General features: G+C 50.9%; 1 protein-coding gene across 3 annotated transcripts; it reads left to right on the top strand.

Annotated features, from left to right (window-relative positions):
• Positions 1-75: 75 nt before the first annotated feature.
• rtn1a (reticulon 1a) lies at positions 76-14399 on the top strand. 3 transcript variants are annotated; one of them, XM_029138076.3, is made up of 9 exons: positions 76-458; positions 4527-5240; positions 5344-6006; positions 12027-12234; positions 12335-12473; positions 12596-12665; positions 12977-13023; positions 13105-13163; positions 13562-14399. In XM_029138076.3, exons 1-9 carry the CDS (start codon positions 236-238, stop codon positions 13602-13604), a joined length of 2166 nt encoding a protein of 721 aa, XP_028993909.1. In that variant the 5' UTR covers positions 76-235; the 3' UTR covers positions 13605-14399. The 3 variants fall into 3 exon arrangements, with proteins under 3 accessions (XP_028993909.1, XP_028993910.1, XP_028993911.1); XM_029138077.3 differs by lacking the exons at positions 76-458; positions 4527-5240; positions 5344-6006 and adding an exon at positions 7756-8114; XM_029138078.3 differs by lacking the exons at positions 76-458; positions 4527-5240; positions 5344-6006 and adding an exon at positions 10085-10387.
• The last annotated feature ends 233 nt before the right edge of the window (positions 14400-14632 follow it).

Below are 14632 nucleotides of genomic sequence, written 5' to 3'. Positions count from 1 at the left end.
ACGTCACCGTCGGAGCGGTGAACTACAACAGTCAACCTCGCTCCTCTCCCCCTGATCCCCGACCGCGCGACCGAGCGAGCGACTGCACCGCCTCGTCCGTGGCGCCTCCGAACCGCAGGCTCAGCCGACAGACGCCAGCGAGGAGCCGCATCGTCGTCGCGCGCGCCTCTGTCATCGACTCGAGAAGGACGAGGACACGGCCAGCACACCTTCCGCCCGACGAACAGGGAGAAGCATGTCCGCTCAGCCCGGCGAGGAGCGAGGCTCGGAGGGGACGTGGTTCGGGGATGACTACGAGAGGAACGGCCTGTTTGGGACCGCACCGACCCGCTTTGACGAGCTGCGCGAGGAGATGAAGCCGAGGGGCGGCGAGGCGGCGGACGACCTGGATCAACAATATCATCTGTTCCAGGACGACGGAAAAAGGCCTCCCGTTGCTATGGAAACTGCATCTACAGGTAAAACGAAGTCGTCGCAGTGAATACCGAATGATTTCCTCTAATGATTATCACAGCTGTGGAGCCAAGCAGACATCACAGGTGTTCGTGCCGCCGACGGGCAGCGGCTCGTCCGATTTGTCGGACACGGGTGCAGTTTGAGAACAGGCGACTTGTCCGTGAACTGAGTTGAAACTTGTGGGTTTGAAAAAACGCCAGAAACGCAGACGCAACGCGCTTCGGGCGAACGTGTGAGCTGCCACAACAAGGATGCGGAAGGCTTCAGGAGCGACGCCTTGGGGCGGAATTATTTGACACTGGCCTCGGATGTTTGTGAGACGTCATGAGCCGCTGTTGCTTCCGCGTAAGAGATGAGTAATAGTAACAAAGAGCCAGGTGAACTTTAAATAGCTGATGGACGGTCACACGCAGGCCTCCGTCTGTAATAAACACCTGTAGTTTTGTTGTGACGGTGCAAGTCCTGCAGGCTTCATTCGTGATGATATCTCACAGGACTGATGCATGTGGGGACACGCAGACCCTAAATCTAAGTCTGTCTGTCTCTTCACCTCATGCGGCTATTTTTAATCCTGAAGGAATAGGACTCATGCGCTTGGTGAGCAAAACTAGAGCCCTGCACTTTTATTCACAGATTCACTGAAAAATTCATGAGATGATGGGTAAAAAAAATGCAAGAAGGCCGCCTACTTTCCTCCCTTTGCTGCTCAGGCTCTTTTCATTTTATCTGAACCCTATGCGTCAAGTACAAGAACATAATAATAATAATAATAATAATAATAATAATAATAATAATAATAATAATAATATGCTCTTATATATGTGTAGATGTAGTTTGGCTGTGTTGTGTACGTGCTCTACTTTCAGAACAGTAGACCAGACAACTCCAAGCTTGCGTAGGTGCACACAAACAAACACACACGCACGCACACGGTCAGATGGTTTTGAATCCTAGAAGAGGAAAAATAGCTGCGACTCCCACTGAGGCGTGAAGCAGTGAAGTTATTCACTCTGTCACTTATGTTCTTGCTGGGAACAGCTCTGATCTCATCACTTGGAGCAGGGTAGCGTGGACGTCTTCCTCGTCCTCTTCCTCGCGTCCCACAGTCTGACCGGCTTCTAACACGTCCGTGCGGCTCCGCTCCGCTCGTACATGATCACAAAAATAATGTTTAGAGTTTGGGGAAACTTAGCAATATTTAGTGAGGCTGCAAAGAGAGGAGCTTGGCCTTCACACGTTGTGGGAAACAACCTCCCTTCGAGAAGTCTAGAATTTCTTCTCTGAGCAAGTAATCGATCTGTGTGTGTCTTACATCTGCCCACAGGATTCCGATGATGCTGATTTCAGCCGTATTAAATTACTACAGAGCGGAACCTTATCCCCAGATCACAGACCGCCCAGAACCTGTGTGGAAGGTACCGTGGGCCATTGTATAGGAGGATGGAGCGTCTTCCTCCCTTAACATTCTCCATTCTCTCTAAAATCCTATTATAAGATCAATTTCTTCATGTCTGATAAAGTTTCTGTGTGAGAAACATTTTCTCACATTCCGGTCCCCGGCAGATGGATTAGAGCGATTCAGCGCGTCATCGGTGACAGCATATGTCTGACTGGGCCTACGTGATGGAAAAAGCACTTAGCGGCCTCCTCCGGTCCGCGTGCGCCGGCCCAGTCCATTTGTGCCTTTAGCTGGTGAGAGCGGCGCTCCTGTTCCCAGGGGGCGTCTTTTCAGACTAAATGATAAAGATGCAGGCTGAATACGGGGGAGAGAGGGGAGGGGCTTAATGGAGGGAGACGAGGCCGTCGTCCTAATGGCGAAACCCTGGAAATAGAAAGAGAAAGAGCTGTGTTTTGGTTGGGATCGTCCCTCTGATGAGATAAATACATACACGTATTTACAACATCTACTGCGTCTGCCTCCCTGAGTGACCAAACGCTTATCCTGTTCGCCGCCAGGTGCACCATTGCATTCATCTCCATCTGTTTCCAGGAACAATTAGCTAATGCTGAGGGATGGAGGGACAGATAAAGGGACAACGGAGAAGCACCGCTGCTTTTATTAAATCAATAAATCATAATGTGTGGTGTCATCTTCAGCGCTTGCATTTCAATTATGACCCTGTGTCCACGACCTGCATCTGTTCAGCTTTCCATCATGTGGGCTGATGTAATCCTTGTGCAGAGTCTAGCAAAACAGCTCCTGGGATTAAAGCTGCGATCAGCAACGCGCTCACAACCGGAACAGTCCACGATCAGACCTTATTTCATTCCTCCGACTGCGCTTCGTCGGCCGCCTGTGCAGCTACGCACAAAATGTCAGCGCAAAGTCACGCGTTAATTGGCAGCGATGACCCAAAGCTAGCAGCTTGGAGACGCTCAGTCTTCCCACATCCCATAACTCATTCATCCACAAAGCTGCATCCAAGCAAGAGAACTACACCGCGCAGGACGCGTACTGTACAAAACAACGCGTCCCACGAGCCTCCGTTTAAGCTGGGTGGATTTATCTTAGAATAAATGTACCAGAACAGTTTGTCTCATGTCTTTTAGTGGATTTCTTTACGAAGAAGGAGCTACTGACGCTGTTAAGTTAATTAGAAAAGAAACTGAACCCCTCAATGAATAGTTCTATTGTATCTTATCTTCAAAGCTTCTATGTTTATATTTCATTTAAAAGTTGGAGCCTTTTCTAAACAGCTGGATGACTGAAGCCTTTAAAATGCCTGCTCAGCCTACTGTTCTCACAAACCCATTGGTTATTATTGCATAGATGTAAGATCGTTAAATAAATAAGTGATTCGTTCACAGATGGGTTCAGGGGAGAGCAGCCAGTGTCCTGATGTATTGGCCTCCTCAAGGTCAGAGTGAGAGATACCTCTTGAAAGGCGACTCCAGAGCTGAGAGCCTCACGGACGAGTAATGGAATCGTCACGTGGCTGTGAGTGAGTTCACAGCTCAGACCACCTCGCTACACGTCGTAGTGGCTCTGAGTGCCGCCCACATCTGCACAGCTGGTATTAGCACAGTTAATCAGCGAGTGCTGGATTGTGATGGTGTTGCCAGGGCGACGGCTGTTGTGACCTATATATTGCTCGTACACTAAGAGGATTATACATGGAATGGCTTATGCGTATATGTCACTGGACCTAACCAAGCCCATAATCTACTGTAGTCCATGCTAGGACATTTAGCATTTAGCATCCTCATCTGGGCCGTCTGTTCCTCTGTCACCTCCGCTCTGTCCTCGTGGCCGTTGTGATGCATTGTTTATGCCTTTCAGAGGAAGTGGAGGATGTACAGGACGTCCTGACCTGTTGGGTCCTCTGTCAGTGTGCATCCTCACCCTAAGGCTGCTGTTTAAACCCCCCCCATCCAGCCCAGCAGCTGGACCCGGCCTATTTATAACCCGCTGCTGCCCCGGGAGAAGAAGCAGGGCTGGAGAGCAGAAGGAGGAGCTCAGCAACACAAACACAAACACTAACACACATCCAGCTTCACTTCACTTTGTTTACGGTTCTGTAGGAAACGCACGACACAACCCTGAACACTCGACCTTGACTTCTGACCCGAACTGAAAAAGACAGATGCTCATGCAGAGGATGTGAGCGTTGCTCCCTGTGATCGTCCACCAGCGACATCACCGCACTGAACACGAATGGCGCCTCTCGTTCAGTTCAGTCGGCACCAAAAGGCTGCGATCAAATTACTGTTTTGGTTCAGTCTGCGTTGATTTCCAGCTTGTTCGTCATTTCATCCTTGACGCGACGCCCGTGTGTGGACGTGTCGGGGATCCGCCGGTCGCTGATTACAGAACAGGGATGTGACTACAGGTCCCCGTTGCCTGTTTCATTTGGGGCAGAGCCAAGTTGAGCCACTGTGCTTTTTGGGGCTCGAACAATCGCCCTTTGTCCACTGTGTGCACAAGCAGCCTCTGTTGCTGCTGCCTCGCTGCTCCGCACAGTGAAAACACCCAGTGTGACGGCGCCGCTCTCACGGCTCCGCGGCCTCTCGCTGCCACCGGGGGCGACTTGAGCTCAGCCTGCTCTAACTCCATGTGTCTGTGTCTTCAGATTACTCCAGGTCCGGTGTGTCCAGGAAGCCGGTTAGTGATGATGGCGATGTGTACACCTCCCTACTGTCCAATCAAAGCCTCACGTCGGGTCGCGAGGCCTCCTACCTGTCGGGCGACTCCAAACCCTCTGCCCTGGACCACTTCTCCAGCGACGCCTACGGCTTCAGCTCCAAAACCAGGATGACGTCGGACCTGGCCGACGACCCGCCCAAGTCTCTGCTGGGCCCCGACAAGACCGAGTCCTACAACTACATGGACATCAGCCACGAGGACGAGCACCGCGGCCGGCGCCAGGCGGGTCCGCAGAGCCTGATGGACAAAGGCCCCGCCGGGCGCGACCTGCTCTGCGGCTACATGGACAAGAACGAGGAGGAGGAGGAAGAGGAGGATGAAGAGGAGAACCTCGGCCCGGCGCTGGGCTCCCACTCCTTCCCCTACGTGGAGGAGCCGTCTGACGAGGAGCTGTCGGACTACCGCTCCTACCGCAACCTGGGCGGCACCCCGCAGACCGCCAGCCCGGTCAGGATCACCTTGACGGAGTCCCAGTGCACGGCGGCCAAGGCGGCGCCGGCGCCGCTGCAGCAGGTCGCGCCTGGCGGCGCCGGCGACCGCGAGAACGTCCTCAGCGTGGGCTTGCAGGGGGTTCCCACCGTGACGCTGTCGGAACCCGAGGACGAGAGCCCAGCTTCCACCCCGAACGCTTCACCAACACGTAGGCGCAGCATTGACGGGACCATCAGACATGGAGCCCATCGCTACGCTATCGTATTAATGATCAGCACGGCTCATTGACGCTGTCTTTTCTCTGTCCGCAGAAAAGCACTTCTCTTCCCATGACGAGTACAAGGCCGACGCGGCCAAACCCGCGGCCTCCAAAAGCAGCAGGGCTCACGACGGCAGCAGCGCCGAGTCCGGAGACTCGGAGATCGAGCTGGTGGCCGAGGAGCCTCCCACGGCCGGCACCAACCCCTTTGCCCCGCCGCCCAAAAGCAAGTGTGCCGTCAGCCAGCCCAACAACCCCTTCGACCCCCCCCCGGGCGCCAAGGCCGCTTTGGGCCTGGCCGGCAACCACGCGTCCACGGCCTACAGCATCCTGAGGGAGGAGAGGGAGGCGGAGCTGGACAGCGACCTCTTCATCGAGTCGGCGTCGGAGGAGAGCCCAAAGCGGGAGCAGGGCTTCAGTGGGCCCAAACAGGGCATCAGCCCCCCCTCCCCCCTGCTCCCCAGCGCCGCTCCTCCCCGCAGCGCCGTGGAGGCGGTGGCGGCGGAGCCCCGGGCCCCAGAGAAGGTCCCGACCCCGGTGAAGGCGGAGGAGGATCGCCCCAGCAAGCCCAAGCCCCCCACCGCTGCCGTGCCCCCCGAGGTGAGGGTGGAGCAGCCTCCTCAGGACGACACGCACAAGCGCACGACTGAGGGCCAGGGAGACGTAGGAAAAGCCAGTGCCTCAATGTTTCTGGAGGGCTTCAACAAGCAAAAAGGTTAGTCCCTCCTCCAAATGTCACCCCCAGTTTCAGCAAACAGTGTTACTGCGTGTGAGGGCCGGTTTCACCGTCGGCTGAAGCGACTGTTTGCTGCTTTGTGTGCGTTTGCCCTCAGCTTTCTGCGTGGTGTTGCTTTGCTTTGTTGACAAGGCCTGGATGGTAAACAGGTAGCTGAGGAGGGGATGTCCCTCTGCTGAGCACGGCTGCGTGGGAAGTGCTGGTGCTGCTCGTTCCTGGGGTCTGCTGCCCCCTGCTGGTCGAGCTCAGGAGAACGTAGAGGGAACGCATTGAAACTAGGTCTGTGGTAATTCATAAGGACGGTAATAGTCATGCACCTGATCCTTGATCCTGTAAACAACCCTCTGCTTTCTGTGGATTTATTCATATTTATATTAAAAAAATAGTCTAAAAGAACCTTTAAACGCCTACTTCTTTCATCACCACTTGGCATCTTGTGGTTGGAGTCAGACATAGAGGACACAGTCAGCAGGAGTTAATAAGGATTAAGCTTCACATTGAAGTTATTGTGGCTATTTTTTCCCTCTCTGTGCGCAAACAGTGGGTTTATATAATTGACGTCATAGTTGGGATGACATCGACTGCAGGTTTATTAATTAAACACCTAAAGCGCAACGAGGTCAAAGGGTTCAAAGTCTGTTACACAATCGCTGCTGCTTTGTGTCTCAGTGCTGTTCAGCAGCCGGTGCATCAGTGTGAGTAAACATGTCGGAGTTACGTCGACATTTAAACATTTAAAACGTATAATCACAACCTGGCAGCTGAAAACACTCGTTTTGTCTTGTTTACTCAGACAGAAGGAAGGTTCTGGAAATGCTAAAACAGGTCATGCGTTGTGCTTCGCCACCACTAGAGGGCGCATGAGCCCGTGTCACCACGCTGCCCTTTTGAGGATCACTAGATATTGTTTTCATCTGGTGCACTTGCTCACCGGTTGCCATAGCGACCGTGATGGGGGAGCCTTTTCGGTCTGGTTATATTTTTTTCCCTGGTATGGTTGGTATTGGCATAGAGGGCGGGAAAGGCTGCATGAGCATAAGGTGTGGCAGGATGGGGGGGGGGGGGTGACAAGGCCTGGATGTAATATTGAGGATTTGTTTCTTGCTAAGTGATGACACCACAGTTATTTTTGCAGCTAATATTTCTTTTTCAATCTACTGCAGCTTAATATATATTATGCACATAATTTACTGGAGGAAATCATAAAGCACAGATGCATCCTAAAGGCACAAAGTGCTGTAATGCCCAGCATCTCCTGCCATGAATTATTGAACAACAAGCACTTTGCCTCTTCAATTATCAGTAGGTTTTGAAGCAGCAGCTATTTGGGTCTCTGTCTTTAACATCAAACGTCGTTATGTGCAAATAAAGACTAGAACTGGAAGCTTGCCATATTTTTGCCTAGCAACATGGTCTGTCCAGCCATTTTTAATCACAATCCACTGTTAATGCATTCTGTCTCGTGTGCAACGTGACATCAGACTATATAACACGGCCAGCGTCCTGTCTGTGTGTCAGAATGTGAAATACAGATACAAATAGGCTTCTGCAGCAACAAAGCAGACAATGCATCCACCTGCTTTGTGGATGTGCTGTAGAATCAGCCTTCCACAGGAAGCATCCCCCTAAAAAGCGCGGCCCCCGACTGTATCCACCCAGCCATTGGCTCCTAATCATCACACGGATGGTTTGCTGCTGCAGCAGCAACTGTGCTGTGGTGTTTACAATCTACCCCCCTCCCCCCGCACACGCACAGACCTACACATACGCACTTTCGCTGGTCCCTCTGTTCTCGCCAGCGCTGCTCCACAGCATCAGTCTATGTGCTCGGCGAGCCGGCAGCACCTTGGAAACCTTTCCTCCCTCCCTTCCTCCCTCTCTGCCGCCTCAGCCGCTCTCCCGCATCCTCTTCGACCATTCATGCCTTCGTGGGGTGAGTGAGTGAGCCTGTGCCACCGAAGCGGGAGACAAAGAAGAGAACGGAGCCCAGGAAGAGAAGAGAACAGGGACATAAGTGAGCACCAGCATGCAGGCCGCTGCAGACGTGACCAAGAAGGAATGCTCCTGGAGCAGCTGGAAGGGCCAGGGTACTGATGCGTTTACTGTGATTTATTCCTCATTGCTGTGTCTGTGTCTCTGGGCTATGATCTCTGCATGTAGCTTGAACATTCGTGACATCAGTGCGTGCTTTCCGTGTCCGTGTGCTTCCGCATGTGCGTATTTTTCCGACGGTTTCCATCGGGTGTTGGCCGATCAGAGAGCAGCGTTGACCTGTGCCTCTTTTTGCATGGACACACCCTGGTGACAGGTCGCTCGGTCCGTATGTGCGCTTCCCAAAAGAGGAGAGGAAGTGAGAGACGCCGATGCGCGTCTCGGAGCCGTCTGTCCCGGCTGCGTGCCGGTATTGATGCCAGTGCCGCGGTCTGAGCCGTGCCCATTGTTATCGCCCTCCCCGCGTCGCACTGAGCTGCTTTCATGTGGCGTAGGCTCTGTTTTTGAGAGACGGTCGGAAAATCCGGATGGTGCTGACAGACTGTCTCCATGGCAACCAGGACACACCCATTGTGATTACATCAGTCCTAGCTCCGCGGCCGCGATGGCACCTTGCGGAGACTGGGCCAGAGAGCAGCCTCCTGCGTCTGTTTCCGTAGCACGGAGCTGGTGGAAGCAGCGGAGAGAGAAAATGGCGCCGCGTCCCCTGCGCTGGTTGTGATGTATTATCTGCCATCGTTTTAGATTTGTCTAAACTGTCGCCATGCCGTAGAAGGGAGGAGCAGTGGCTGTGTAAGCTTAATCACAACACTGCAGATATTTAAACCATTATCCATGTTATGTGTTCTAAATGATGGTCTGGTAAAAGCATGGGATCTGTCCAATATTAATCTGATGCTGTCAGTAAGACAACAATGACATTAAGATGATCCTGCTCCTAAATCACCTTGGATTTGTTTCTGTTGAGTCATTTGTCATTGCACATGCTCAGTACTAGCCTCAGTGTGGGATTATATATCAGTGATGCCGAGACATAAGTTGTGTATGTGTGATTTTCATGAATTCACTTAAACACAGGGCTTAACATCAGCTCAGTGAGTCATTCTAACCGGGGACTGGTTAGAATGACTAGGTTCTGACCCTGTGCTCCTCGTTTGACTGGTCTTTGAATCCCAGCTTTGAGTCCCCTCATGTTTGCTCTCTCTAGATGCTGACTTGTTTGAGGCCACATGGATGTCTTCAGTGATTTAATGAGGTCAGGCTAAACTAGTTTCACTACAGAAAAGGGGAGGGAGAATCACATGATTGTCACTTGTGTTAATCATTTGCTCTGGTTTTTCTTTAGTGTGTGTGTTGAATGTCAGCTGAGGTTTGGACTTCAACTCTGGACCACACGTTCAGCATTGTTCTAGAAGCTCAAACACCAAACATACAACTGTCATCTACGATGTAGACGTTTTTGCTACAGCCACAAACTTATTATCATTGTATGTTTTATACAATCATTATTATAATTGACCATATTACATCTAATCATTTAAAACTCTGATTAAAATGTACTTCCTTGAAGCATTTTTTTCTACTAGCTTTGAAGTGAGGTTCACACACTTGACAGCAAACGTTAACCTGCCATTGTCCCTTTGTGCTCCACAATAAAGGGAGTGGCCGTCCTGGTGTTGGGGTGCAGACACATTATGTGCTGCTGATTCCCCAGATTCAAAGCAAATGAATCTTTTTGTGTTCCCAAAGGAACGCTCTTCATCCTCCCTCCCTCCCTCCCTCCCTGCCTCCCTCCCTCCCACTCTCTTTTTCAGCCCCTCCCTTCATCCCTCTCTTCATTGCTCGCTGAGTGATGGGGAGAAAATGGAGCACGGCACGGTAACTATGGTAACTGCATTAGGCAGGTGCTGGACCGATCCTTGGCACTAAAGCATTTTATTGGAGCGGAGAAATATGGCTGCGATGTCCCCGTTCTGATACAGCGCCATGGCTCTCTCCCCTCTTTGTGATGTCATATGACCAGCCATTAATTTAGATTTTCATCTTTTGACTCTGACTTTTATTGTGACTGCCGTTTAAATGTCTCTGTCAGATGATAGAGAGGCTGCGTTTAGAAGCCCGAGTATGAAGAGTTGTGTGTCAATGTGTGTGTCTGTCTGTATGCTGGATTGCAATGTGGTTCTTTGGCAACCGCACCCCACAGACGTGGCCCCTCCCTCCTCCAGTCGCCTTGCTCAGGCAGATGCTGATTGGCCGGTGTGGCTGTGGCTCCGCCCACCCTGTGCTAGGGGACTCCCCCTTGAGTGTTCTCCTTTTGTCCGTGGATAAAGCAGCTGCTTCTTTCCCTGTTCAGCCATGGGAGCCGCAGGTCAGTACAAGCTTCTACTGCACTAGCTTAAGCGTTTGGGTTCGTGCAGTTCATGCGGCACATCACAAGACGCTTATGATGGTCAACACCTGTCTCTCCTCCTCTCTCTCTCTCTCTAGTAGAGCTGTGTGTGGTTGACGTGTCCGTGTCGTTACAGCTGCTGTATGTGGTACATGTGTCTGGGTGTGAGCATCCTCATTCCTGTCAGTAGCCACATGGACACGTTGTCAGCAGTGAATGGAACAATGGCTGTTGTGGGGAGTGGTGCATGTAGCGTAGCGATGGAGGCTCTGGCCTACGGATCCTGTCTCTCTTGTTTCCCCTGTTCGTGAAAAAGCAGTGTCTGTGATTTTGTGATGGGAGGACAGTGGAGTCACGGTTACTCACGGCAGACGGCAGCTGAGTTATTTTTTCAGTACAGGAACAGTTGACGTGTGGGCAGCGGAGTTACTCAGTCACAGTAGCTGTTCTTCCACCACAAAGGTTCAGCCTGCGTTTTGGCATACACAGATGCTTTTAGTGGCGAGTAAAAATGGCCGCCATCACTATGCTGCTCACAGCTCCACGGCTAAAATTAGAGCGAGCAGGCAGGCGGCCGGCTAAAAGAGAAGACACCTAGGAGTCCTCCGGTCTCCTCTCGCCGTGGCTGCAGGCTTCACGCGAGCCTCCTGGGTGGAGGCACCTTCTGCTGGCCGGGCTGCAGTGGCTGCGAGGGAGGCAGCTGCTTCGGCAGAGGTGAAGCGAGCAGCCGACAGTTCTCATGGAAACCAGCCTGTGTTTCCAGACGACACAGATGACTGCCGGCGGAGGACCGTGTCGGCCACTCGAGCTGCAATGGTACATCGGGCTAATCCCCAGTTATCGCATCCCTCCCATCTTTGCTAGTGGCTTTGAATTACAGGCCCCGCCAACCAAAGAAGATTAAAAAAAGGCTGCAGCAAGACGCACAACAGCCCGCAGACATTTTTGTGCTGTATTCCCGCGTCTGTGGGAGGAATCGTGTCGTGTTGCTGCATTAATGAGATGCTGCATTAAAGCCTCGTCATCCTCTCTCCTCTCGCTGACCACAGAGCAGCTTGTTTGGCCAGGTCACTCTGAAATGCTATCTGAACTGCTGATAGTGTTTCTATTTCTGCTGCCGCCTTCACAAAGCCATAGGTCAATCATTAATTAGGTTCTGAGAGCATGCAGTGCTGGTATGGCTCCAGTGCAATGCCTGCGCTACATATGCTTGTGTATGTGTGAGACCAGACCAGGTGGCACTGATAGTAAGCAAACATGATGTAAAGTGAAGCCTGAGGCAGCAGAGACAAGTGGGAGTTGGCTCTAATCGTCCGTCAAGGTCCCCGTTTAGTGCGATGGAGACACTAAACTGGTGAATCCCCTGGAGCCACTGGTACCGCCGTACAGCGCTAACCTAGAGAAAAGCTGGGTTAGGAAGCTGGGCCCGAGCGGGATCACGTGACGGTTCTCAGAGGACACTGGGTTGTGAACAGCTTCCACGTATTTGACCCAAATGCATGGTGTAATCCACTTTGAGAGGGAACCGGCGGCGGACGCCGGGACCTACATGCTGAAGGGAAAGAGGTCAGGTTCCACCGGATCCGAGCCCTAACCTTGTTTCTCCTTGTTCCCCCAGCAATTGACCTGCTCTACTGGAGGAATGTGAAGCAGTCGGGGGCAGTGTTCAGCAGCGTGCTTCTGCTCCTCTTCTCCCTGACCCAGTTCAGCGTGGTCAGCGTCGGGGCCTACTTAGCCCTAGCGGCGCTCTCCGCCACCATCAGCTTCAGGATCTACAAGTCCGTGCTGCAGGCCGTGCAGAAGACCGACGAGGGACATCCCTTCAAGTGAGTAAAGTAAAACAACGGAGGCACAGATGACGTAAGGAACAGAGTCCGAGGCAGTTATGTAAGACGGCGCGCATGTTCCATCACTCTGTTCCTCCAGATCCTACCTGGAGATGGAAATCTCTCTGTCCCAGGACCAGATTAGTAAATATGCTGACAAGATCCTGCTGTACGCCAACACCTGCATGAAGGAGCTCCGCAGGCTGTTCCTCGTTCAAGACCTGGTCGACTCCTTGAAGGTTTGCCTCACACCTAGTAAAACATGACATCATCATCAGCAGCATCAGCTCCTTCCCCCTCAGACCACGAGGTGGACGCTCTCACAGCACACGGATGTGACGTACCTGCTCTTGTGTTCCAGTTCGCTGTCCTGATGTGGCTGCTGACCTACGTTGGTGCGCTCTTCAACGGCCTGACACTGCTCATTCTAGGTGAGGTCACCCAGTTCAGTCCATCTCTCTTTCAGTCTGACTTTATCTGGCATCATCTGGACACTGCGCCCCGTTTGACATTGTCAAGAAGATCTGTTTAGGAAGGTCTCTTTACATATGGCTGATCTCTTTTGCACTGTTTCTTCCAATCACAGGAGGGACAGCTCGCTCTAGTCACAGTATCTGTTTACTTTTCCAGTTTACCTTAGATAAGGGCAGTGGGGGGGGGGGGGGGGGGGGGGGGGGGGGGTTTGAGCATGTCCCAGTGTCGGTGCTGAGTAACTTTACATCCCTCTCTCCTGCCTCTACAGCTGTGGTCTCCATGTTCACCATGCCTGTGGTCTATGAGAAACATCAGGTAAGAATGAGCTCCTCATCAGCCATGCATTTCAAAACACTAGAGGTTCACTTTTCAAATCTGCAATTCTTTTATTTCCAGGCACAAATCGACCAGTACGTGGGACTAATACGGACCCAGGTCAACTCTGTGGTGGGAAAGTGAGTCTGCAGCACACTTGACTCACCCGCATTTATGCTCAGCAAACACACCTTTCTTCAGGTTCAATCATTAGAATGAAAATGTTAAATGTAAATGAGTTCAGTCAGATCAGATCTGTAATTATTTAGCTAGAACTATTTCTATTCATTGGTTCTATCCAGTCATTGGTAACAGTGAGTGAACTTTTTCTATTGTCTCAAGCTGTAAAAAGTCATGGCAAGTGTTTGGACTGAACTCCGGACCTTTGCCAAATTTAGTCAAACTTCCCTTGGTTCTATGGACAGAGTAGGAAAACAGAGTCTTGTCCTGCTAAAAATGAAGCTGACTAATCACCGCTTAATCTAAAGCAAATATCTTGGATGGAAACATGGTATTAATGGTTGTTTGCTCTGTACAGGATCCAGGCGAAGATCCCCGGGGCCAAGAGGAAGGAGGAGTAAACGGGTCTGTCTCACCGTGCAGCGGACCGTCCAGTCCAGCTCAGAGTCAGGCCTCTCGCTCACCGTTCAGAGCCTGGTCATCATCTGTGGGGCGTAGTGCTATGTCATCTTGGTGTTCTCTAAAAGCATCCACCGGAGAAGCCGTCACCGTGTCTATAGCAGTCTAAACACTAACACACACAGTCACACTTACGTAACCTTGTTTCTAGGTAGACAAGTACACAACTCGAAAACTAAAAAAAAGAAACTGACTTCTCTCTTGCTCATGATTAAGTGCATGATGTTGAGCCTTGGGTAAATAATATTTGATATCTTTTGTGAAGTTTTTAAATCACACCACATTCTTGCTTTGCAGTGCTTATTACAAACTGTATGGTTTGGCACAAAAAAGCTAAATGCCCACAGACGTGCTCTCCTGCCAATGTTAAATACTGCTTCATGTTTAAGTTAGCAGATCTCTCGGTATATGTCAATATATAAATATCAAATCATTTTCTTTTGGTGTTTTGAAGCACAAAATAATTTAACAATATGCGTCTTAGATGTGGTAATTGTAGGGTTTTTGCTTTTGTATAACCTTAAGGAACAATACACACGCTCATGTTTTAAATACTGTTGTATGACTACTATAAAGACAAGGAGTATCTGGTGATATTTAGCTTGTTTGAATAACTGTCCAACTTTGTACAATGTTCAACTATACTCTGTAGTTCTTTAGACCCTGGACTCTAACTATTTGCACTTACAGTATGTATTTAATTACAAGAATAAGGAAAATAAATGTACCTTGATGTATACCATCTCCTCAGCGACCCTCCTTTTGAGTTGATTTCAAGTTGGTGAGCATGAGTTTATGTAGGAGCCAAGTTTGAGGTGCTGACACCTCATGGGGCTACCTGCCATTTACAGTAAGAAAAACTACAGCTGAGCTGCTGGGAATGAGCTATTAATACAGGCCAATGAATTCTAGCACCATCACAGCTCTAACAGGAGGAGTTTAACGTGTCTGTGTGCTGTCAAATTTAACC

The sequence above is a fragment of the Betta splendens genome, chromosome 22 (genome assembly GCF_900634795.4).
Source record: "Betta splendens chromosome 22, fBetSpl5.4, whole genome shotgun sequence".
In the NCBI taxonomy this organism is placed as follows: Eukaryota; Metazoa; Chordata; class Actinopteri; order Anabantiformes; family Osphronemidae; genus Betta; species Betta splendens.
The sequence above is the reverse complement of the archived record's forward strand: the minus strand, read 5'-3'. Positions and strand labels throughout refer to the sequence as shown.

Coding starts and splice junctions, on each gene's coding strand:
- rtn1a (XM_029138076.3), top strand. CDS start 236: ATGTCCGCTCAGCCCGGCGAGGAGCGAGGCTCGGAGGGGACGTGGTTC. Junction 459..4,526: donor TATGGAAACTGCATCTACAG/GTAAAACGAAGT, acceptor CTGTGTCTTCAG/ATTACTCCAGGTCCGGTGTG. Junction 12,235..12,334: donor GACGAGGGACATCCCTTCAA/GTGAGTAAAGTA, acceptor CTGTTCCTCCAG/ATCCTACCTGGAGATGGAAA.